Source organism: Sander vitreus, chromosome 20 (genome assembly GCF_031162955.1).
Source record: "Sander vitreus isolate 19-12246 chromosome 20, sanVit1, whole genome shotgun sequence".
NCBI lineage: Eukaryota > Metazoa > Chordata > Actinopteri > Perciformes > Percidae > Sander > Sander vitreus.
Window position 1 is genome coordinate 11,335,600 of NC_135874.1, and position 26,433 is coordinate 11,362,032.

Below are 26,433 nucleotides of genomic sequence, written 5' to 3' on the forward strand. Positions count from 1 at the left end.
TGGTATTTCTTTAAGATCTCCCCTATACAAAAACCAACATGCACTCCCTACAATCTCATTAAAACAGCACAAAATGCATCATGAAACGCAGGGAGGCATTGATAATTGATGGTGCTGTAGCTTTCCCTTTGTTAGGCATTCAGGGGAGCACTGCCTTCCATTTTCCATCTCGTATAGTGTTAATTAAAACTCTCTGGCGCTCTCCTCTCGCTGGTGTCAGTGGGGTGGAAGGAGTGTGGAGTCTGCATGTTGTTATGAGGCAGCCAGGCAGGCGGGAATATATTAAATGCTGCTAGCTAAAGCTCTTTCTTTTATGTAGGAGTTATTTGCTGCATAATTAAAAAATGTAACAGACTGCTTCCATGTGCAGACACCTGTTCCCATACACTGCTATTCATACTACAGTCATACCCTCAAAGTGAGCAGTAATCATACACAGAGTATAGCAAATGCATGCATCACCCCTCCCTTCCTCCACTGGAACTGTTGCTAAAAGCTATAGGGTGCAATTTGCTCAGTGCCACAGATGGTGATGAAAGGGTTAATCAGACGGGAATTGCCTCTGAGTGCAAGGCTGTAGGGAGAGATCCCTTACACTGGTGGAATGGGCTGAGGGGCCAACAACGCCTAATGAAGATAAACCAGGTCCATGCCCTGGCATATGGGAGTATCGAGTAGCCCTGTCACTGTGTTGGCTCAGACTGATTATGTATGTGGGCAGCTGGACTGCTTTTGTGTACGTATGCGTGAGTGTATTGTCCGCTTTGATCAAACTGTAAGGGTTGCCTCTGCAATGTTTATGCACTTTAAGTATGTAACCATTTGTTCAATGCACCACAGATGCATGTGTGAATTAAAATTGTCTCAATTATCACATGTGCATTTCTGTTGGGTTAGGTACATCTGTGTGTCTGTTCCCACCCCATCTGTCCCCTGCTGTTATCACCTGCTAAAGTCCTTCTCAGTCTCCAGCTCCTCTTCTCCGTGGCCCAGACGCAGGAGGTGGCGCTCGTCGATGTCTAGAGCCATGATCTTTTCAAACAGCTGGTTCAGAGCCTGATGTAGAATGAAGCATGTCAACATGTAAGCATAATCAGACATGGAAAATCATTTCATTGTGTGTGTATTTTCTCAACAGTACTTGTACGCATAAACCTGTTTTGACTTGTGTCTTTTTCAATCTCTATGGATTGGGTTTCATTCTTCATACAGTGCTGTTTGTAATATATTTGAGGTATTTATAATGCTATCAAGCACGTGTCTATTCTTGTATAAAGAATGTAAATGGAAGGGGGAACTATTGTAGGAGAATAAGGTTTTTTATCATTATATCCAGCAATGCTTCTTGTGGCCAAGGTTCCTCTTGGCACTGGTGTAAAACAACAGCAGATTACTTTATGATTAAATTCGGAGGGGAGAGGACTGGGTCACAACAAGGGAGCTTAGATATTAATTTTTCCTTTATGGTTGAAATATAGTCATTGCCTGATTAATGGGCAGTTCTGAGTTCAAGCCATAAATTCTCCAGACAGCTTCACTGTTTGAGTAGTGCGTTAGGGAAACTTTTCATAGCTTAGCTTAGAGACGTGCTGAGCCGGTTTGGATGTAGATGTGCTCTGTGTGTGTGTGTGTGTGTGTGTGTGTGTGTGTGTGTGTGTGTGTGTGTGTGTGTGTGTGTGTGTGTGTGTGATGGGTTAACCTGGTTAGAGTGTGTGACTATGAGGGTCCTCTGCTCAGGAAAGTTGTGATAGAGGTTTGAGATGATCTGAACAGCAACATCCGTCTTTCCGGTACCTGGTGGTCCAACAACCTGAGACACAGCAGGAAGCGAAGAAGGGGGTGGGAAGAAAGAAATGAAAAAAATTAACAGAAAGAAGTAGAAGAAAAGCACAATCAGAAGTTAGGTCGCATGGGAAAGGCGCTTGCCTTGGAGACACCCTAGTGGTTGTGACAGCTAGGCCCTGGGCATGTCAGAACGGGCTAGGCTGGAGCCCCATCGTTGGCCGTGCTCAGATATACAATGCATCAGGACTTCAGTGTTGCCTGGCATGCAAAAACCCAATGACTGCACGGATGGGTAAAAACACAGAGCTACTGAAAATGGAGAAAAGGTATAGGAGGCATAAGTATTTTTCAAGCCTTCCTTATGTACTTGTCATCTGAATGCTAGTATCACTTCATCTATGTATACAGGTTACCATGACAATGAGCCTTATATTTACCTGGGGGGAATAGCATATAATTTACTAAATAAATATTCATGTAAAACTGTAACTGTAAAATACATGTCTTAGTATGGGTATCTCAGGTGAGTAATTTCTGCTAAAATAGTAAGCACACTTAGATATACTGCATAAATCAGGAATATCTAGATAATCTGTTTCTGGTTCCCCTACATAAGAGGGTGTGTGTGTGTGTGTGTGTGTGTTTGTTATGGCTGCTAACAACATATGGAGGAAGGTTAGAGGGGGTGCAAAGAAGAACGGAGAAAGGCTTGCATGTAGAGTTGTTTTACAACTCTGCTGATAGCCTACTTGCCATATTTACCTAGGATAGCTGCACAATAAATTACTCAGACCGTGCTGCCAGCTTCCAATCACCACATCAGAATAGCAGTTTTGTCAAAACAAGTGTGTGTCACACTTCTGTTCAGATGACAACAGCAGGCTAGAATGACAGAGCTGTGGATGTGTGTATGAACTGGGTGTATCCATAGCTGTAATATGTCATTTTATGTGTGGTTGACAATGCCAAAATTACAGAGAGGATTTCAGGGAAATCTTTCATCACTCTAAATGAGTGATGAGATAGGGACACCAAACAACAGCTTATTTACTGGTGAGGAAAATCCCTTGGTGTACAACACTAAGATTAATAGTTGCAAATCTTTGGCTTTATACCAGCAAGCTGGAACAGTATGCATCTGCAGTATCAGCATCAGTGGACTGACTAGAGGCTTTACCCAGACAGCATCACACTCCTGGATATGCATGATGATTTTATAGGGATGGGTTTAACACACAGCTCGTCCTCGTAATTAAGTCTACTACTATAAACTTTCCCCTTTTCTATTACCTGTAGAATAAAGTTAGAAACAAAAACAAAATGAAACATTAGGATTGACTGTACTGCTATCAACTTAATCTTCCAAAGAAAAATAGATAGGGTGACTACACTAGTATTCCATTAAAGCCAGATATCCATGATAACTACTTATGCTTATGTATGATGGGTTGAGTCCGTTGAAATGTCAACTAGATCATTTAGATCTTGCAGATTTTCTGTGGGTGGCTTCTATTCAGTCTTGAAACTTATGTCAGAAATGTATACAATAAAACCTGAGCCTTACCATGGTGAGTCCTGGCTGCATCCCAGCTCGAATGGCTTCAATCTGAGTAGGAGTGAACTGAATTGTATTCCTGTAACACATGTAGATTGCTTATATTAATAAATCAAGTAATTAGTCAGATTTGCTTAATAGCCTTGACAGCATAAACACATTTGTGTTCAAAAGCTTTCACAAGTTGTTGTTGTTTTTTTTGTAAAAGAGATGCTTAATGCCGTAAGTTTTGTTGTGTTGTTTTTTGAGACCATCTTTAAAGATTGTTAAGTCAGGGCGTCCCCAAAGGCCTCGTTGTTCCTATCAACATTTAAATATCAAAGTGCAAACTGGAAATGCTAAAACACCACCAGATGAGTCTTACATTTTCATGAAGGGCAATTATTTGTGGTGTTATAATTAGTACAGGAATATTAAAGCCTATTCTGTTCACCTTTAATTGCATAAAAAAAAAAAATCTGTAATTGTAGGCATAACAACAACCAAAATAGCACCAACACATTATATGGCAAACAAGTCAGAGCAGATACCATGGAGACAAGCACGGACAAACATAAAAATAGTCAGGGCCAGAGAAGGGCACTTATAATAAGCCTCTGTGCTGTTTTATAATAAAAAGATGTTTTGGATAGAGGTTAAGGACTTAAGGTATGCTCAGTACACTGACCTCAGAGAGAAGTCAAGGATTGACCAAACACTGAACAACCTTTTGACCCCTAACCTTGTTGAATTGTGAATGGGAAGGCCTGAGTCTTGGCCTTAACCTCTCACCGTTTGGGCTGGTTGTAGGGATATGGGCCACGGTTGAGGGTGACATAGGGCTCAACCATCAAGGTCATGCCCTCCTCTTTGTCTTCCACTTCTTCATCAGCCTTTCTCTTCTTAACTTTGTCTGCTTTGTTTGAGACGGGAAACTTGATTCTGGTAAAGCAAAAGGAAGAAGATGGATTATTGTACTAAAATATAATACAATGCAATATGTATGTATTCTCATTTATACCTAGTAAGCAAATTATACAACAGCAATTAAATAAAATATGAATGTCTATACATTTACTTTGATCAAGGTAAATCAACCTCAACAAAACCGTTCTCTTTATCATTTGATTATTGGATCTTTGACTTTCACCTGAAAGGGAAGACTTGCAGATCGGGGTTCTCCTCGGTGACCTTTATGGTGTAACCAGGGAAACACAAACGTAAATGGTCCAGGGACAGAAAGGTGTCATTGAAGTCCAATGTGGAGATCTGATTGGGCATTTTGGAGTAGTGGGCACTGCCTGGGTCGCCATAGCCGAGGATGATGTCGTGAAGCCAGTCTGGGACAACACACTCTGTGTTCATCAGGTTTCTGATGGTCTCTAGCACTGCCTAAAACAGAGAGACAGAGAAATGTGAGCAATGACGCACAGACAACAGACAACCATCCCACAAGAGGTGCTTTAGCTGGATAAGAATAACTTTGTGGTGGGCTGATGGGACAGCAGGTAATTTGTATGTCTGTCAATTATATTTTAATGAACTGCAAACTGTCTTAATACCCTGAGCGTCAAACATTGGGTAAGGGAACTTGTTAACTTTTATCTATGTCACACATCAAAGATGGAGAAGAATGTTTCTTGAATACCCATTAGTTCCTGCTCTTTTCAAATTCATAAAAAAACAACAACTTCAAAATCATCTGTCATTGCTCTGGCTATGAAAGACAGAAATGGGTGTGCAGAATTCGAAATAGCAGATTTGACAAAGCTGTAATGAGAAGCTCTCAAAAAAAGGATGTGATAGACAGCAAAAGGCTTTTGTGCATGATTAACGTTCCAAAAAAAAGTTAAACAACATACAGCAAAACAACATAAGATGATAAGATATTTAACAAAAGTTTCACACACTTGCATGGATAACTTTACTATGACCTGATTTGTAGAAATATTAACAGATGTATCTCTCTTAACCTTTTTCTTAACAGCAGTTCTGCTGCAGGCAGCTGAATGTATATTCAATATAACATGGCTATAGAAAGCTCTACTATACAATGTTGGCTTACTACCACAGATGGTTTCTTAAAAAGGTGAAAGAGAGGTGGAGGTACATTTCACATGACTTCTTCTAGTGAGAAGTGTCTCTCATTGGGATCACTGGGAGGGCCTTGAGTGGGTGGTATTCTCAGAGTTGCCCTGGCCCCAACTTTACAGCTACAATACCCAAGAGAGTATAATATGTGCGACACATCACTCTGGGGTGGTGTTGGTAGGACCAGGGCTCAAGGTCTGAAGATAAAGTACTCAAATACAACGTACAGTGAGGGCTGATCTCTTTGCTTCAGCGTATAGTCCAAACCTTGAAATTGTTCTCCTTGGGTTTGCGTCTCATGATGATGTTGAAAGTCTCATATGGGTCTTCGGTGCCACTCTGAATACTGCTGGTCATGTCCTGTTGATACTGGTTTGGGTCCAGCCATACACGGAAGGTTCTGGCATCTCCTCGCAGCTTAGGCTTTGGGTCAGGTCCTAGACCAGAATGGTTGGGGAGACCACTTGTTACAGCGACAGAGTAATGATAACCTCAGTGATAAATAATAATTCTAATAAATAATAATAATAATAATTAATAAATGCCATTTTTCACATCACTGTTACAAAGTGTTATACAATCTAAATAAAAAATGTAACGTAGGCCAGGACATTAAAACAGAAAACTAACAGAAAATGACAGGGCAAAGAAGGACAAAGGTTAATATCACAACTGAATCTAAACCAGCCAATTCTAAAACCATGGTTTCAATAACAATTTCCATCCTATCCTTCCATTAAAAACAAAACCCTTGCCTTGCTAGCTACAGTACTATGGCTCCTCAGGAACAGGAATTGCTTAGATGCTTGACTGACAGGCCACTGGCTTTAGGCTTACACCCATGGGGAGCCTGTGTGGTGCAGCAAGCGCAGCTTTCACATACGTCTAAATAGATTCTTGAATGCAGCTGCAGGGCACAGAGCAGGAAAGTGAAACTCAATCCAGTTGGCCTCTGATGTGTGTGTGCCCATCCATGTGTACGTCTGTCTGTGCGCACGTGTACAGCTATGTGGGGATCATCAAATCCCCCTTACTAAAATGAGTGGTGATAGCTTAAGAGTGGAAGCTACACCCTCAACACCATGGGATAACAATGTGGACAAAGCTGGGACAAGGTGTGTGAGCAGTTAAAACATGTTATGTGCCATTGTTTTAAACTGTCAGTTAATAAAAGGTGGGATTAAATCAATACACAATTAGATTTTAACGTAGATGCATTGCATTTGTTCATTTCACTCACACTGAATATATGTTTGTAACATATTTGACACAAATATTCCATTTTTAAATATAGTTTTTATAAGACAATATGCAAGTCAATTATTAGTGTCCCAAAATGCACCTCTCAGCTTGCGTCTCACCTTCGCCAAGTGCCCAGTGATTTATGTCTGACCCTACCTACCAGTTACCTATAGTAGCACTTAGGCCGTTGGGGATTTGAAAGTTTAACCAAGCGGACACTGACAGACACTGGCAGCATGTCTATGTAGAAGGCCCTGCCCTCTACATATTTAATCCAAACAGATAAGAGGGAAAGAGCGCTTCAGTGCATGGACACATGTTCTGGCAAACACTTAAAATAGCAGGGCTGCAGGCTAGCTTAGGTGAAGCAACCACTCAGACCAAATGCTTTGGGCTGTGGGGAAGAAAATGACACAGTAAACAGAGGAGATCCTGTTACTGTATAAACATATTTTACTTCCCAGGGAAGACCAGCGATTTGAATTTGATCTGCGGGGATTTCTCCTGTGTACACACACACACACACACACACTGAGTCTTATATTTGTTGACAGCAAATTTGGAGGCTTTTATTAGCGAAATATGGTAGTTCACGGATACAATTTCATGCTGTGCTCAAATAAAGCTAGAATGCATTGTTGCTGGCAATACCTTGTTTCAGAGATATAGGTGAGCGTATCTATATGACACATTACTCTAGCCTGCAGGACAAGCCCATTCAGTGTTCTCTTACAGAAGCACATCCAGATATAGCCAATGCAGCTCTTCAGTTAAATCCAATAAAGAAAACGGGGGCAGGGCCCAAATCTCTCAGGTGTTGTTGTTGACCTCAGGTTAATGGAATGTTAATGCAAACAGGTCAGGTCTCACTGTGACTGTCACCATGACAACACCAGTCTGACCCTCTACCGAAGATTTGTCGGTGGGGTTCCACTAGGTGGATGGATGTCATGTGTGGTGTGTGTGTGTGTGTGTGTGTGTGTGTGTGTATGTGTATGTGCAGGAAGGCAGGGGCAGATATAAGCATACCTTCTTCAATGACACGTCCCTTGTCATCCAGCATACCCTGCACCTCGCAGCCTCTCACATACACCAGGCCAGTCTGCTCCACAAAGGGCTGGCGCCGGTCGAAGCGTGTGCCGTAGGGCAGGTTGGGCCGCACCGTGATCAGAAAGCAAACGTCATGCTTCCGCAGCCCTATAGGGAAAAATGATAGAGAGAGGGGTTAGAGCCAGGGAGGAAAGAGCGAGAGGACACAGGAAGAAAGAAGTGATGGTAGTGTGGGGGATTTTGGAGATGTGACAGAAACCACCCTGTCAGCATTTGCCTGATCTTTAAAACATGAAGCTCTAATTATACAATGGGGGAAGAGTTAGTACATGGAAGGAAGTAATACTTCATACCTCCACAGAATTAAAAGAAAGTAAAACCATAAAAGGGTGAAAGTGAAGACATCAATTTGGGCTATTAGGCTTTTTTTAAATCCAGGGTTCACTACATTACCTCTACAGCATTAACCCAATGAAAGAGCCCATTTCTTTTCTAAATGAATTAGTGCAATACACCATTGGCATACATTGGCGTGTGAACCTATATCCTATATCTTTCTTTGGAGAGCTATAGCAGTCAGCTTGCCGAAGGCTTCATTGTGCTTTCTATGTTCCCAATAATTCAATGTATTTCAAGGCTGACAAGCTCCTGTTAACATTATCTACAGTGCCCTTATCAGCCACACAGAGAGATGGAGAAAAAACGATCAGAAAATAAAACATAGAGGCTCAGTGGTAGAGACACACAGACATATACAGACACAGACATGAGGTAGTTAAGGGTCATGAGTCAAGGCCTAGTGGGATGGAATAGAGTGAGTGGTGAGGGAAGACTTTATGGAGGTTATAAACTGCTTACTAGGAAGACTTTTAGGAGACACAATAAGAGAAAATAGAGGAAAAGAAACGGTGTAGCAAGGCAAAATGAAAGGGGAGCGTGATGATGAATAATAGTCATAAGGTGTATGAGGATGCGTTTTGTGATCAATTATCTTTTTGTTTATTTTGCTTTCCCATTATCCTTTGTGAGTAAAAAATAAATAAATAAATAAATACATAGAGAACGCAGGACAGCTAGATTGGCATAGCAAATATGAATGTTGGACAGACAAATGTGACTAAAATAAAAAGGCATTGACAAAAAATGGTCTACCAATAATGGACAGACACACAAATACTGTTACCTTCCCACTCGTGCTTAATATGATCTTGTACGTTGAGGTTAACAGTGACATCCGCTCGAACACGGGCAGGCCAGCTCTCTCCAATATTGGGCTTGGCAACCTCTACTATGGAAAAAGAGGTGATCATCTGAGCCATCCTGGCCCAGCCCCCAAACACCGCTCCACCGTACTCTGATTGCCTGCGTAGAGGGACAGACACAACAACAACTTAGACAATCGCTGTGGGCTGTTGTGAAGCTTGAAATCAGTTGGATTTAGGGCAACACATGGCACTACTGCTTACTTATTTACTTTTGCAGGAACAACAAACAAGTTGCTACATAAGTTGACATAATGGGAGCACTTATAAAATTCTCTTAAAATATTATTAATGCGCCATGCCACCTTGTGAGAGGTAGACAGAGGATAAGAATCTTCATTGATTGATCTAAAAAGACAAGGTGTAGCTGAGTTAATGGTAGAAATTTGTTCTACCTAGGCAGAAAAAGGAACCAGAGATGCTTATCTGTGTGCCAGAATCCTATTTAACACTCAGAACCTGTAACTTTTATATGATAAGTTAAACTTTTATTCTAACTATTATTATTGCACATGAGCTTTTTACCACTTCCTTTTGAGTATCTACACCCAGCATTTCACTGCATGTATTGACAATATGAGTATGTGTATGTATCTTTTTAAATATCTGAGAACATTTACATTTTTACACCAAGATAATAATAAGACATTCTGGATCAAATTTCCTGTAGCTTTACAGAATTGAGGACATCTCACCATGGTTTCATACGCCACACCACATCCTCTATATCCTGCCTGATCTCATAGGTGGACTCTAGACGAAAGAGGTTAAAGTTCCTCAACAGGTAGTCATGGAGAGTCAGGAACTGGAGATTCAGCTTAGGTAGTGCTAGACAGCCTAAAAAGACAAAACAAATGAATAGACAGAGACGGACAGAGTGAATAATAATTGAAATAAAACTAATTTCTTCTATACAATTACAAAATGACCAAAGTTATATGAAGCTACGGTTGTAATATCAACTGTGTAAAATGTTGCTTCTACATGGACTACTGAATGCCTACTAAGGGTGTCATGATTTTGATTTTAAATCGAAATCAATCGAAATTAAGTCACAATCTTGAATATCGAATTAAAAAAAATGGAATCCTCGATACTGCCACGCCCCCATGTCCGGGTCTGTCCGGTCGGCTTGTCAAGCGGAAAAAAAACACACGTGTTGAAGTGCGAGTCAGTCAACCTCCTGTAACTTAGCTAGAGCCAGTCAAAAGATACCATGACAACTGCAGATGCTGGAGACCCTTCGACAGAACTTCAGCCCCCTCATCTAAGTGTATGAAAGTGTGGAAGTATTTTGGATTTCCAGTGAGTTAACGTTCGCGTTGTCGACAAAAAAAACACAGTTTGGAAGCTCCGCTATGTGCGTGTACCATATTCTGTGTGTGTACCATTGCACATTAGCCTAGCAGCTAGCGGATATTCCTTCTACTTATAGCTTTATCCCAACAAAACCGCACAGTTGAATTTCAGCCTGCATGCACGTTTTGTAGCCTAAACAGAGCAGCTTATATTGGTTATATTAAAGAGAGCAACAAGTTAGCGGACTGCCGAGTCGCCCTCTTTGCTATCGGTCTGCTCAGCTGCTGTGCTGGTTCGATGGTGTTTAAGTCTCCAACTAAGCCTTCAAGGCAGCGCTGCGACCGTCGTCTTCAACCATAACCATTGCCTAGTCCTAGTGCCTTTCAGGCAGCGCTGCCTGGAAGACGACATTGGGGGCTTCAAACACCAAACACCAAACTGTGTGCTGCGAAGCGTCTGCCCTCAGGATTGTCAGTAAACTTTTTTTCTTTCTTTTTACTTTATTGACAAATTGTCAAGTTTCCAATTGACTGAAGATATGTTATTGTTACATTATGTTGTTAATAAATGTTTTAAATTAGACAATGTAATGTGGTACATTGCGAACAAAGGTCAGATATTATATTACATACAAGTCTAGTCTAAAAATGGCATAGCAACCTGTGCTTAAAAAAAAAGAAGGTAAAAAACGAGAATTGAATCGAATCGTGACCTTAGAATCGAAAATGTAATCGAATCGAGGATTTGTAGAATCGTGGCACCCCTAATGCCTACCTGTTACAGCCAAAGTAATATACTTAAGGGATTTAGTTTTAAAGGTCAGTGGTATGCAAGTTGTTTAAGGTGTCCTTGCCAACCAAAGAGGATTCCCCAAGAGAGGTGCCAGTTCAGTGCCTTCAGGATAAGTGATAACACAAGGTGAGGGTGTAGAATTGGGAGTAGGAGGCACCGACTAGACACTGAAATTAGCATGCGTGCTCAAGTGCATGTTAACTCACACAGACATGCAAACCCAATCACAATTTACAAATGCAATACACACCTTCGCCTGAGTAGTACTCTGTCGGGACGATGTTCTCATCCCAGATTATCTTCTCTGTTGGATAAAGAGGCATCTGGTTAAGTTGCTCAATCTGAGAGATTCTGCGCTCATGACGGGACACCTGTGTGTGTGTGGCAAATAGAGCGAGAGAGAGAGAGAATTTGGGTTAATTACCAAAATGTTCCTCTGGTTCAATGTCTAGGGTCTATATCTTCTCTCTTACTAGAAGACAGACCAGGGAATAAAGAAAAAAGCATTGACAAAATCAGGTCACACAACAAATCTGTTACATCATACCCACGGTAAACGTCTGGTTTAACGGACGCCTTTTATTACTTGTCATTCTCAATGTAGAGGATGCAGCTAGACCTCAGGTGGCCAGTGGGTTTTAAAATGTGTGTGCTTGTTAATGAGCATATAAATAAATATATATGATATCTAGAAGTACTAAAACAAAAAGCAACAGTATTATGATTGGATCTTTTAATGTTAGATAAAGATGGTCAACACATATGAAAGTTATTATGTCACTGGCTTTTTTTTCATATGTATACACTAGAGCTGCAACTAGCGATTACTTTCATTATCAGTTAATCTGGCGATTATTTTCTTGATTAATCAACAAAATCGTTTTAGAACATTGCAGGTAAAAGTTGCAGCAATCTGAACTGGCCCACAACACTATCTGATTGGCTAGATGTTACACGATTAATAGTCAATCAACACTCAACCTCTCTGCTGATAGCCAATCAATAGTCAACAACCAGCCTCGAGCAGAGGGGTCTTTGCTCCGGTGGAGTTGGTTGCGCTAAGCTTGGAAGCTAGGCTGCCGGAATTTCCGAAGTTAAAAACATTATAATCTTCCACACTGAATTTGCAAAAACACGCCAATCCTGTGATCTATTTCTGTAATGACAAGCCTGCCCAGTTATATCACTTAAAAGCCAGAAAAATGAACTTTTTTGTGGTGATAATGTTAGCTTGAAGTGTTAACATTATCATAAAAGGAGTTTATCAATACGGAGCAATAGTTAAATGTTTAATCTTAAACTAGCATTGGTTCCAGTGCAACAGTGACTTACTTAAGCTTCCACCCTGCAAACGGAAGATTACTCATCCGTATGAGACAATGTTTTCAAGTTATATGCAATGTTAGCTGACAACAACGTTGAGTCTCACAGCTAATTTGAACACCTTTGCAAACATCCATGAATTCATTTGCTGGTTCATTAGGCCTATCTAACGTTAGGTCAAAGATGACATTGCATGCACTTAAAACTATGACTTAAAATCAATTAAAATGAGCTCCACATTTACCAGCTGCAACATTTAAGTTTTGAATGCATTAATGCATCAGTAATTATATATTATATTGAAATGGACGTTAAATTTAGTATTTTTTTGTTTGTTACAATAACATTTACTTAAGATTTTTAATACAAGACATCTATTTTATCAAAGTATTTTATTTAAATCTTAATTTTGACTAAAAAAATTTAATTTTTACTGTAAATATCGGTTCCAAATATCAGTTATCGGTTTCATTAACTACAACAAAAAAAACAGTATTGTTCGACCCCTATGGCAGAGTTCTAGTTCTGTTGCCTCTTCCACTTAAACCCACTCAGTCAGAGATGTTGGTTGTTGGGGGCAACCTCAGGCGCAAACAAATGAGTCCCCTGATATTGTCTCCTGCAACAGTCTAATCAGATAATTATGAAAAAGCTTTTCTCCATTGCTTTTCAGAGACCTGGGGAGGGTCTGAGTGGGCAATTACGAATAACTGCAGGGCAGCCTTGGAACAGCCACTTTGATCAAGAGGTCTACAACACATGCGTGAATGTGTATTGGGCAGACTAGTGGGATAAGGGTCCAGTAGTTTCCCGGAGGGGTTTTAAAAATGAAAATTGGGAGAGCAAGGGAAGGGGAACCAGAGAGCACAATCAAACTAGCTCTAGCCTTTCAAGAGATAGTTAAAAAAAAGAAAAGAAAAAAAGGCTCTCTATCTCATCAGCACCGTCTTCAATTTACCATACGTCACACAAATGCCCACATAAAGCAGTAATTGGATTAGAAGGCAAATTCAAGAGGGACGGGCAGCAGAGAGGGGATACTATATGTATTCCAAGGTCAAGGGCTATAATTAATGACTTTAAAATGAGAAACACAAAACCCATTATGCCGTAGCGCTGACTGGCCAGTTATTGTTCTGGAAAATAACTGCACCAACATTGTTTGTAAAGGTGCACCAATACCAATTATGCATTTTTTATAATGCCAGGTGACAAGCACATAGTGCCTGACATATTGCTTCATTCCCTCATACAACTACACTTTTATTTTATAAATTTAAATGTCTGAGGCATTGAATATGGTCTAGTATAAATATTTTAATATTTGATGTACTGGAAAGCAATAAGACCATGTTTTCTGTTAAAATTGGTCCTAGTTTAAACCATGACCACTGAGAATTAAAAACTCAAAAGCCCGCATGGACAATTTACTGAAAGCCAAGACTGCACTTACCAGCAGCTCAAGGAGAACCTCCTTCTCATAGGTGGTGTCTTGACCTTCAGGCAGCTCTGGCAGCAGACACAGATATGAGGCCACCTGGTGGAGCGTATTGGGACTACGGAGAAAGATAAGAAACAAGTGATTAGTCAGCTAGAAAAGTTGCATTTGCAAATTAAACATTTAGCTGACACTCTTATGCAGAGCAGGGATGACAGTAAGCAAATAATTAATACAATTAAATAATAATTGCTGTCCTGGTAATGAGTGAAATGTGAAGATTAAGATTGAGACAGGGACAAAAGAATGTCTACTCATACGATATAAAAAAAACAAAAAAAACCCACTATGTATCATTATTTCAGTGCATCATATTTACAAAAAGAAAAAAAATGTGTAGTTTCAGCCTCTCTTTTGGGACACTACCTCTACTTACCTTACATTTCAAATGGCGACAATCAACACCACCACTATGTGTGAAGATACACAGCCTTATCAAATTCTTTGTGCTTGTTAGCACTGCGGCACAAAGAAATTCTCTTGTTTGCTTTGACACTCACTCCCGCCCTGTCAGCATGTGTGTGTTAAGGGGCCGGGGCACACTGATGCGACAGGATTATGAAAATCGAAGCCCATCTCTGTCTCAGAAAGCTGAGGCATGGCTCTTTGCATACAGACCCGTTTTAATCAGGTTGACACACTGTGACACAGGCAGGGTCTGGTACACAACGAAGGACAGGACACGGACACATTGTGACAGCCCTGGACAGCCACACGTGGCACTGACCGACTGTATTCGTGTATGTGCATGCATTCTGCTACTTGATGCCGCGCTTGAGCTGTGGGGTGGCAATTCTGCCAATGCTGCGGTTTGGTGGCCCAGTGGATGACCTGGCATAGGTCATGTGGACATTTCTTCCCTTAGCAACAAAATAACAACTGCACAACAACTCACTCTGAGTAATGAAGATGACTGGACCAGGTCATGACTGACAGCTGAGCTACTGGCAGGGTAAGGTAAGGATGGGGACATAATAGAAACTGGTCTACAGTAAGTTTGCCCTTCAGCCTGAAGGCTTTCTCGACCCTTGTTCAGAATTTGGATAAGCCATTAAACAGCAACTACATTAGGCTAATGTGTAGTTTCATCACTGCAAAGGGCAAATTAACAAAAGATATTACCTGGCAGTTTTATTCAGCTAGACACATGTGTACACACAGCCACAACATGAGACAACATCACAAGCCCGACAGGCCGCTCTTTTCTTAATGACAGGATCACGCTGAAGAACTAATTACACCCATTATTTTGGCATTTCCAGTAGTGGTGACTCTCTTCAATTTTGCTAGCATTTCACAAAGTGATGCATACTCTTTGATCATGTAGTCAATTCATTTTGGCCTGAAATGACACTTACACAAACTTACATGTTTTATGAAACTGAAAGAAGAGTGTGTGTGTGTGTGTGTGTGTGTGTGTGTGTGTGTGTGTGTGTGTGTACATGTGAGAGAATGGGTGTGTATATGTGTGGGCAGACTAAGCAATAATGCTGCGTTTGTGTGGGGACTTAGCGGATAAATTCAGAGCGGCGGCTGTCTGGGAGCTAAGCCTGTGGGTAGCGCAGTTGGAATAAACTGGCATTAGCGTGAGTTGTTTGGATGAAATGTGCCTCGTTAAATCTGATCGGCATATTTGGAGTTACCCAGGAGCTGCTTTGGTGACAGTTGTGGAGCAGGGAACAATGCAGTTACTGCTATATTCAAAACCCTAATTCTGGGAAAAAGAGCGGAGCTTCTACAAATACATTAAATGGTTCAGCTAAGTCTTTACCTGATTCAGCTCAGCTCATAACCCTCTGCCTGACTCAAAGAAACTTAGTTTGGGGTTTAAAAATGTATACTCCACTACAGAAGTTAAAAAGAAGTGATGGATATACAAACATTGACTGCAAAGAGGAAATTTGTGTTGATCCAACACTGCACCTCAGAGCAATCATGGCAAATGAAGACATTAAACTGGACAAACAAATACGTTATCAGACACTCACTTAGAGTGTGTTGTAGAGCCAAAACATTCGTGGCTTAAAGTCCAATAATTTTACATTTTCATTATGAAATCAAAATGCCAAGAAAGGTTAGAAATCCTGAAGTAATTACAAGTTACCAATAAATTAATGTCTTTTCACTTCCCTTCACGCATGTGTACAAGTAAAAAAACATACACACAGGCCAGTTCATCAAAGCAAGGGTGCTTTTTAGCTCTTTGGCAAGCTAATATGATCTGACAAACAGCTGTTCAGAGAGTTTATTCTCAAGCCACTGCAAATCGATTAAATTAATGAGGCGTGCCTCTCTCTCTGGCTGGTACCAGCTGCCTGTTCAAGGGCTCACTAGCTGCCATTTAGCAGGGAAGTCAGGCAGCAACGGTGGTGCTGATGCTATACTGCAACATAGGACCAAGATACGTAGTCTGCATGTGTGCTTGTACTTTAACTGGGGCTTGTATGTTCTGGTGATCAGAAGAACCTCTGCTGACAAACTGCTGGAAGGTTTGTTTCTGTGCAACTCTTTGCCACCAACAGCGCTTTAAGAAATTATGATGTGCTCGCTTAAGGACATCAAGGAAATACAGTAAGTACTTGTACATGACGCAGAATTTGAACCACCTCAAGGTAGATATGCAGTACATTTACACATCAGGATGTAGTCCCCTTAACTAAAACAACACTCTGCTGCTACAGCATTATAGTATTAAGAGTTCACTGAAATGTACTCATGCATATCCTCCCACCACGTCCCTCCATCTGGGCACTTGTTCATTTCACGATTCATTTTGGATGTTTTGATTTACCTGAGATGCCCAAAGTGTTTCGTCAAGGATTCTCGAGTGTCTACTGCTGCTACGTTAGACAGAGCAAAGTCCTGCAACTCTGGAAAATGAGCAAAAGCTGCCCTCTGCAAGACAAAAAGTGCAAAACACTGAAGACTGATGTCCAAATACACACCACCACTGTAAAAATATTTTACTCATTATTACATATACTGTATTGGCGTGACCACGATAAACAACTCTTATTATTATGGAATAACATTATAAAAATAGAATTAGTACAGAATTTGGCATTACACACACACACACACACACACATTTATTATCACAACTATGAAAATCAGACTTGGAAGCTGACAGTATCCTTTTTTATCTATGTCGCACTCTCCCACAACATGAAGCCACGTACCCCTGATGCACAATAATACCCAAAGAGATCAATGAAGAACATCCTCAACATTTTCAATGAAAAACAACAGCAGAACCAAAGCAGGCAGCTGAGATATGGCCCTACACATCTGTCTATTCCTCTTTATGTATGCTATTTACCTGCAAGGAGAGGATTTTATCATAGTGCAGAGTGGTCATCTCTTTCCCTGTCAGGGCATTTCCTGTCTGGTCATTGATCTCAAAACCTGTGTAGAACTTCAGCATATCCAGCAACTACAGAGGTAAGACAACAATACAGGTTTCTCATTGAATTGTTAGCAGAGGTGATTTGAATCTCAGTGCTTCCACACAATCATTTCAGGTGTACATGTATGCATGTTGTTGTGTTTGCTAGTGTGTTGTACCTGGCAGAAGAGGTGTCCCTCCTTCTCTCTTTGGGTGAGGCTGGACAGGTGGCAGCTGACTACCAAGTGAGAGTCATCTAACACTGTATTGAACCAACGCCTGGTGGGCAGCAGGGCCTAGACACACAGGACACCATGTTAACAGCTTTAGACTACATGCTTACACAGTTGTGGCTAAAATACCCTTTCAAGTTCACACAACAACTGTATATAACTGGAATGCTTTTGGTAACATAAACAATTCTATTTCAGTGGACAGGATAACTAAAAACAAATAACTAAGAAAGACAAGCCAAATTACCAGGAAAATGGTCTGACGGCCCTCCATCACACACAAAAAAAAAAGAATCAGGTATTGTATGAACGGATCTCTCAGGAGATTAAATAATCAATTGGCTCAAGAACGACCACATTTCCCAGCATCTGGACCATGACAATCTATACATCTGATTGATCCATGATCTTTTCTTTTCTTGAGGTTGTTTTGAAACATATGATATAGAGGCAAACGATAAGGCAAACTGGCTGTGAGATGTGAAGAAGACTTCCTTTGCCATCAATTATTTGCTTGCTGTAACACACAAACATGACATGAAGGCAAGTGCAGAACAATCTGAGTCAAAATAAGATAACAGAGCTACTTTGGTAGGAATATAACAAAGAAAGTCTGATGAACTGACAGTCTAAGAGAGCAAATGATTGGTGCACACAAAACAATAAAGGGGTTCAATCTATCACATTATAAAAGGCAGAACAGTCCAGAAAAAAACTGCATTGTGAAATAGAATATGAAATGAAATACTGAAAGACAAAACAAATATTTTATTCATTAAAAACTGCTCTTCAAAAGGCAGCAGGTGCAGCAAGTGATACCTAAACACAAGAGAGCAGATACCTGTATATCTATTCAGCCATCTTTGATCTCAACACAGTCCTGACAGCCAGCATACAAGAGACATGAAAACAGGGATCTTTTTCCCTGCATTAATTTTCAGGTCGTCATCAGAGAGGGTAAGTATGGATTTCAGGCAACTGAGGCTTTGTAAAAGGATAGCGCTGAAGGACAAGAGATGTCTCTGGAGACAGTTAGCTGGCCGGCCACTAGCCGCTGCCAGGAACAGCAAGGCCGGCCTGTCAGCAGGACAGCCAGATGAAATCTATTGAGCTCCCTCGCTAGAAACAGGAGACCTGCACAGGCAGCAGCAGCCACAATCTTATGTGACATAGTGTCTTCACTCCAGAGAGCCAACCTCATTGGCAAGTTGCGACCCTGAAACACTATGTCAAATTTTATTTTCCTTTATTTCTTTTAAATGAACAAATATGATGAAAGTTCATAATGCCCTGACAATGCCAAGTCTTACTGCATAACTGAGGTGACTGACAATGCACCATGAGTACCAATGCAAATTATACTCCACTGCACGACAACTACAGCAACAAAAAATATTGCTCTCTGTGGTATATAGTTGATATCTTACAACTAAAACCCTTTTTAAGACCACTGCAGTGCGGCGGGTTAAACCAATGCTGCCGATGTAAATGGGCAAGAGGATATCGTTCCTACATTAGAGTAGAGCTACATATCAGCCAATCTTAACAAATATGAAACAGACAGGACAAGAGTAAAAGTACTCTTTTGATTTTCATCTAGATTGTTGATTATATATTTTTTTCATACATCAATCATACATTTGCAGATTAAAACAAATAGGGCCGATAGCAGAAAGAATCCATTTTTTAAAACAACTACAATATGCCCTCTGCCAGAGTGTATTTCACCTATAAGACATTTATCTCAAATTTGATGGCAATAGCACACAGCAGATAAATTAAGAATTTTAGGTGAGGTATTTGAAAACAGGTCGTTGTTAATTTAAAAAATGGAAAATACAATGCATGTGTGTATCAACTGCTCCTTTGAACATTGGGATTATTCCAAAAAGGAATTGTGTCTCAGGTCACAACCCTTATGTCTTGCAGACACTGCACATTACTCCAAACACCTTATACCAGATGTTGAAGCCATCAGGCTGAAAATAGCCATACTCCAATCAAAGACTACTGTTTCAAATACTGCATAGCTTTGCAGACAGCACTGTCAGAGACGCATTGACCTGAGTTAGCTATAAATATGAAGGACAAAAGGCAAATGAGCTCAGCAGAGACGGATGTCTACACCGCTTCCTTCATCAGAATACCATGATCAAGCAAATACACTGTACATACACAGTGGAAATGAGTGTCTGCTTAGTCTGGGTTAAGATTGAGTGCATCATCTTGCACTGCACATTTTAAATAAAGCAATCAAATCTAGGGAGAGAAAAAGTTCAAATGTCAAAGGATTGTAAAAATGTACTGAATAAGGCTTTGGAACAGGAGGATGTGCCTTACCTCCAAATCAATCATGAGTTCAATGAATCTCTCACAGTAATGTACTTTGTCCATGGATACAGGCCCTATTGAAAGGGGAGCAGGAAATCATGGAGGTTAGCACTTCACTTCATATCAGGGAATGCATGTTGTCAATGATAAATGCAATCTGACAGACAAGCAGACATGACTATTTGAACATACAAGGCCAAAAAAAGATCGGGAACGAGAACGATGAGATATAGCAGTGGAAAGGAGGTTGTGTAGTTATCACTGAGGATATGAGGACAGCAAATGCATGTGGACAACACTAAGGTGCCATGCTGAGTGTGTGAGCCTCACTATGATATACTGCATTGCCAGCACAGCAGCATGCTGGGGCATCAGCCCTCATTAAGCATGTTAAAGTGTGTGTGTGTGTGTGTGTGTGTGTACTTAAAGTTTAGGCATGCAGCACGCATTAGAGTGATGTGGATCCTGCTGGGCTTCAGATTGTAATCTACTCTGTCAGGTTTGAATTCTACCTAAACAAACAAATACACCACGTTCTGTTTTTAGCATTCAGGTGGGGGGGCCTCTGCGTCGTCCTGCATTACAACATAGTAGTTAGGGCCGTTGGCTGTATGGCAGCTGGAGCACATGCTCCTTCGGCGGCTGCACAACTCAGAAAGAAAAAAGGGATAAGTGCAACTAAAACAGTGATGAAAAAGGGCAATATTGTGTTTCATACTGGAAATATGTCCCAGGACTGAAGAGATGTGCTCTCTGACTGTGCAAGCTTTAGAAAATCCTAAGTACATTAATCATGCTGGGAAAGGTAGAAAGAGCACATGCAAAGACCTGCTTTGGGACCAAAGGGAGAGTCACCCAGTATCATTAATTTCACCCAATATTTGGAGGTAGAAATCCACACCAGGGAACACATTTTTTTATATTAAAATAGAACCAGGATCGAATGGTCATTCCTCGTGCCGAAGGAATTAAGTAGTTGTACACAATAACACTATGAAATCCCAAGGGAATAAATTTTTTTTTCTGTTTACCTGATGGCGGAATTGACATGAGAACTCCGAGAAACTTTTTAATGAGAGCTGAGAGGAAGGTCCTCTCTTTTTTTGCCCTTAGGAAGACACAAAGAAAGCAGATCAGAAATAAGGCTTAGACACTGATAGGATAAAAAACACAATTTCCTAGTGTGTATAGATCTGAAAACGCAAGTTAAGAAAATAATATTACTGCTCAGCTGGGTCAGCATCCATCTTATCACACTTCTTCTTGATTAGATTCCAGAACTTCTGCAGCTTTGGAACTTTCTTAAGCTCTTGTTGGAGTCTGGACTGTAAATGTGACAGAAACAAATCAGTAAACAGTATTCGTGTGATGGCAAGGAGGCAATTCTTTCCAATGAAATTATCAAACGTCATTACTTGGTGTACCAATAACCACCAGAAAAAAAAAATAATTAGAGTAATAGGTTGACATCTTACTGGTAGGAGGCACATCCACATAGGCAGAGAGATGAGCTGCTGCACCTGCTCTCTGATCAAATCTACCTCCTGGGAAAGAGGCGCGCAGAGAGAGAGAGAGATAGAGATAGAGAGAGAGTTATCAAAATGCACTGTGTATGACAGATTTTTATTATACTTCAGCTCATAATAAAAGTCTGCAACTAAAATATTTAGAGGGCTTTATATGATACAATCAAAGTGCAGCAGGCTATCACAGCAGATTTTAAAGTGAGAAATCTGCAGTGCTTCCCTGTGGTTTAATGCGGCTGCAGAGGATACAGATGGGTGGGAGCTGACCCAAGTTGTTTTGCCTAGGCTACTACTGCCACCTAGTGGACATTACGGACAATTGCCTTAATATCCACATTTATCTTGACCGACAAGGTATTTTGGCATTGCTTACATTAAGTGGGAAGATGTTTTTAACCTGTTTGAAACAAAACCCTGATTATTCAAATCCCCATGTAAAATCATTGAGATCATATTTAGAGTAACAACAGAATGGTGTAGATGAATACTTTTCTGCCATCTTCCAGTATATTTGACAAACCGTGGTTATCTGTCCCTAGATACAGATGTTGTACACAGCATCTTAATTATCTTCTTATCCAGACATGCACTAATAAACACTCCAGCCAAGACTAGTAACGCTAGGGCTTACCAAGGCCGGCTGCTTATTTAAAAATAAAATCGGTGTAGCCCAAGTTTATTAGACAAACCATCTTACTAGGGCTGGGCAATATGTCGATATTATATCGACATCAATATATGATTCATGTATTTCTATTTTCCTTTATTGGCGCATATACATTGGCGAAAAGTATGAAGAGCAACATGTCCCCTGCCCTTTGCCATAATGTGCCACATAACGCATGCATTATGCCTATGTGTGCACACGCACATTTAAAAAAAATGCATTGACGATGGCAATACCAAGTCCTCCCGGAGTTGTGCCTTTTGTCATTAGTTTTGCTTTCAATAACTTGGTAAACAGTGGCAGTAAGCCAACAGCTACATGCAAGGCACCAAGATAAATGATGGCGGATCAACAACGTCGGACTTCATCAGGCATCTCAAAATGCACCCAGATAGGTCAGTCACTTGCTAATGTGAAAGAGACGTTACATTTAGCATATATCTTCACAGGTAACAAGCTAACCATCGCAAAGTGTTGTGCTAATGCTGGGAACAGGCAAATTGTATCTTTATAGTTAGTAGTTGCTGAGGCTCAGACATCCATGGCGCACAGGAGGCGGGACGCACAGATCCATCTCCCCAGGAACAAACGCTGTGTCGGGTGGGCAAACTCATGTGATGCGTAAATGATCCCGTGGTGATTTGTAGGCTATTAAGTAAACAAGGTTCTCCTCTGAGTCGGGTCTCCCTCGCGCTGGACTCAGTTTCACTGAGCGTACTAACACTTAGAAAATAAATGGCATTACATTAGTGAGTTCAAACTGCTTATTGTGCGTAATTTGGACTGACACTGAGATGCATGTTGTTCTGTAACTGTATTCTCTTGATTTTCACTTCGACATTAGACATTTTTTTGAGTGAAAGAGACGTTACATTTAGCATATATCACCACAGGTAACAAGCTAACCATCGCAAAGTGCTAATGCTGGGAACATGCAAATTGTATCTTTATCATTGTATCCATATGATGTGACAGACTTAGGTTAATATTTCACCAGGTCCGAGGGCTAGAGGGATGTGTTAAGTAGACCCCATAAAGTTATCCTACAACTGATTTTGATACTGTACTGTCTGGACGGTAGCTACAGGACATGTTTTGAATTCATAAGATTTAACAATACAGTGTTAGGGACAGATCAGATGGCCAGAGACTTGAGACTTGACTTGAACTTGCCCCTCAAAGACTGGAGACTCGACTTGGACTTCCAAAAAATGACTTGTGAACATCTGTTGTGTTAATATTAGTGCTGTCAGTTAAACACATTAACGGCGTTAACGCAAACCCATTTTAACGGCGTACATTTTTTTATCGCGAGATTAACATTCTTTTTGGCCTAGCAAACTTTGTAGTTTATTTCACATGCTGTTGCAACAACTAGTAACATTAGAAAAACTACAACAGACCACCGGATCTAGCTAGACCGGAAACAAAACAACAGGCACACCGCACACACTTGTTTGGGCTTGCGAGCCGGCCAAAGAGTAGTAGGCTAACGTTACGCTTGGAGTGGATGGCGAGCGCGAGACGCCGAAATGGATGCCAATAAGATTCTGAATGGAAAGTTTACTTATAAAAAGTTGCCACATGGCATTGCCATTGACAAGACCAAAGTGATCTGTGCGTTTTGTCGTTGTGAACTGAGCTATCATCGCAGCACGTCCAGTCTGAAATACCACTTGATACCAAGCACACAGCTGATGCGAATTCTTCGCCCCCTCGTCAAAGCCAGGCGACAACGGATGACTTCAGACAGAAGCACATTTGCACAAATCAAGCCGATCCACTTTTCCATGTTGATAAGAGCATTAAAATGAGAAAAAAATAATGGGACAAAAAGAAATCAAGGGACATTTAGAATAGATAAAAATGTGCGATTAATTGCAAGTTAACTATGACATTAATGTGATTAAATATTTTAATCGTTAGACAGCACTAGTTAATATTTTGTGAAAGCACCAATAGCCAACCCTACAATATCGACATCGATGTATTTAGTCAAAAATATCTTGATTACTTTAAACCATGTAAATATTGTTATTAATATATTAGCCGATTAACTCAGAGTAATCTAGGTATTGACATGAAAACAAACCTCCCTTATTGACCCTACAAGCAGCAGCATAATAATCAAAGTTACATACTCCTCCAGTGAGTCAAGGCATTGAATATCCGTTTAGTGGTACACACCAGACTGTTGAAACAGTGGTCCAGGAAGACCAGCAGCACAGTTTGTTCCTTCAGATTGAGGCAAGCCTCCTCGCCTGCCAATGCAGCTTCCATCACACATTTGAAGAAGAATGGGAAATGGCTGGGCTCCCTCTTGAACACCTGATACACACAATTCAAAAAGCAAAACAATGTTGTAGATAGCCATCCATTTAAAAACGGTAACTGTAGAGATGGTGAACGTACAGGCTTAAAGTAACTTGTGTAAGTATGATCTCTTCAGAAGCTGGGGTCACCATGCAATGACAAAGTCTTAAGATGAGATACTGCATTTCTTACCTCCCAGGCTGGGACATTTTCTCTGAACTTCTCGTTGACGATGCAACAAATGGACATGAGGTAGGCATTGCTGGACACCTTGGGAGTGTAGTTCACCCATAGGTAGTTCTCAAGATACTGGCTGAAAAATTAGAAAATAATGTATGACTATCTCTCCACCAAGTTGTTTTAACACTTTGTATTCATTAGCTGCTTCATAAAAAGAGGGAAGAGGAGGAATTGAAGTATCTCACCTGAACTCAAGCAGCATAATTTTTCTTATGGCAAATCTGAAAGCGTAAGGGAAAGAAGACAACAGAAAGATAAATAAGTGTTAATTGGATTAAACATAGCATTTGAAGGCAGATATGCTAAATATTTACTTACTTGGACTTGAGAATCTCTTTTTCATAAACATCTTCCATCACCTAAACAAACAGCAAAGAATGTTAAAATTCTTAGGGGTTAAGACAAACACGGAGCACACCTCAATGCAAAAAAACACAACATGTGTGATTAGTTCATTGACTGGTGACTGGCCATTTTATTGTATACAACTAAAACACACAACTAACATTTTGATAAATAAAGTATATAGAACATGTGTTTGCAACTTACGTTGTGAAAGTAGTTCAGCTACAAAAATTATATAAATATATATATATCTAAGATGCAGCAATGAATATAACTCACCTTAGGGTCAAACGGTAGTTTATTCTTTGCATGAGGAGCCCAATATTTATTAGCTAACTGAAACCAGAAATAAGAAAAACATCAAATGGTAGTAAAAGTGACAGCACAGAGAAATTCATAAAGCAACACAAAAGTTGGTACAAATGATGCATTACAGGGTGGTGTATTTGTGGAAAATTCAGAGGTTCAACTAGATATATTATTTTTTGGTTTAGAGATACAGTATATTTTGGTTTAAATAGTGAACTATCTAGAAGGTAAATGTCTCCAACTTAGATCGACTCTCTACTAAACTGAACAGTATGTGATCCACAGCACAGACTCAAATCCTGTGTCACAGGTACACTCCTCCCATTTGCCCGTTACCTCCCTCTCACATTAGTACTTTTTGTATGTAGTAGGATCTTCTATGCAAGCTTAATTCAGGTTCACCTAACAGACATAGATCAATTACAGGTAAATCAAAACAAAACTGACTGCAGCATAAAAACAGCATGTGAAAACGTATTACAACACACAGTGCTGGACCAGCACACAAGTGTAGTATACATGCACAATGATTACCTGTGTGACATATTCTGCATTAATCTGAGACACAGATGGCGCAGCAGCCTTTTTAGCGGGGGTTTGTTTCTCCATGGTGGCCATCTGAAGCGGCTATAATGACGACTGCCAGAAAAAGAGGGAAATACGACATTGTAGTAAAGTAACCATAGCTACTCATTGATACAAACAGGCGTTGAACTTAACTATTTGAACTGAACTACGATTTGAAAATATGGGGCGACCATACGCAAGAATAGTGCTGAGAAAGTTAGCTAGCTAGGTTAAAAACTTAATCAGTTTGTGCTATTCCAAACATTACAATAACTCTAATGCCTCCCGATACTTGAATATACATCATATTAGTGATATACGTTCCTATAACGTATTATTATTAACAAAGCGTCGTAAAACACTAACATTAGTAACGTTAAACGTTAGCTGTTTCACAATATCAGTTGGTGAGCTAAGCTAACGTTAATTAGCACTAAGAGGCTGCCTCCGAAATAACATTATATAACGTTACTGTTAGCGCCATGGCGTACACAAATATATGACGATAATAAATTAAGCTCACAAACCTTTATGTTTATTTTGGCATCAGTGTAACTGCCGTTGGACGGTTGGTTGCGGTTGCGCATGTACACAACCAAAACGCGCAGTGTGCGACTCACTTCCTCAAAGGGTACGTCGTT

The 26,433-nt window shown here is 40.4% G+C and overlaps 1 protein-coding gene across 2 annotated transcripts in view; it reads right to left on the minus strand.

The window, feature by feature from the left end:
* aqr (aquarius intron-binding spliceosomal factor) overlaps positions 1-26,426 on the minus strand; it is a 53,346-nt gene extending 26,920 nt beyond the window's left edge. For both annotated transcript variants that reach the window (XM_078277047.1, XM_078277046.1), the window contains exons 1-25: positions 26,320-26,426; positions 25,760-25,864; positions 25,196-25,252; positions 24,890-24,930; positions 24,757-24,792; positions 24,524-24,644; positions 24,206-24,346; positions 21,301-21,369; positions 21,050-21,150; positions 20,857-20,933; positions 19,835-19,899; positions 17,441-17,557; positions 17,196-17,309; positions 16,668-16,771; positions 13,832-13,934; positions 11,306-11,426; positions 9,660-9,801; positions 8,886-9,064; positions 7,682-7,849; positions 5,678-5,847; positions 4,470-4,711; positions 4,112-4,261; positions 3,350-3,419; positions 1,700-1,810; positions 947-1,056 (exon numbers count right to left, since the gene is read on the minus strand). In XM_078277047.1, coding sequence (XP_078133173.1) covers positions 947-1,056; positions 1,700-1,810; positions 3,350-3,419; positions 4,112-4,261; positions 4,470-4,711; positions 5,678-5,847; positions 7,682-7,849; positions 8,886-9,064; positions 9,660-9,801; positions 11,306-11,426; positions 13,832-13,934; positions 16,668-16,771; positions 17,196-17,309; positions 17,441-17,557; positions 19,835-19,899; positions 20,857-20,933; positions 21,050-21,150; positions 21,301-21,369; positions 24,206-24,346; positions 24,524-24,644; positions 24,757-24,792; positions 24,890-24,930; positions 25,196-25,252; positions 25,760-25,843 — 2,693 coding nt within the window. In that variant the 5' untranslated portion in view covers positions 25,844-25,864; positions 26,320-26,426. The remainder of the gene's footprint in view (positions 1-946; positions 1,057-1,699; positions 1,811-3,349; positions 3,420-4,111; positions 4,262-4,469; positions 4,712-5,677; positions 5,848-7,681; positions 7,850-8,885; positions 9,065-9,659; positions 9,802-11,305; positions 11,427-13,831; positions 13,935-16,667; positions 16,772-17,195; positions 17,310-17,440; positions 17,558-19,834; positions 19,900-20,856; positions 20,934-21,049; positions 21,151-21,300; positions 21,370-24,205; positions 24,347-24,523; positions 24,645-24,756; positions 24,793-24,889; positions 24,931-25,195; positions 25,253-25,759; positions 25,865-26,319) is intronic.
* Between the last annotated feature and the right edge of the window lie 7 nt (positions 26,427-26,433).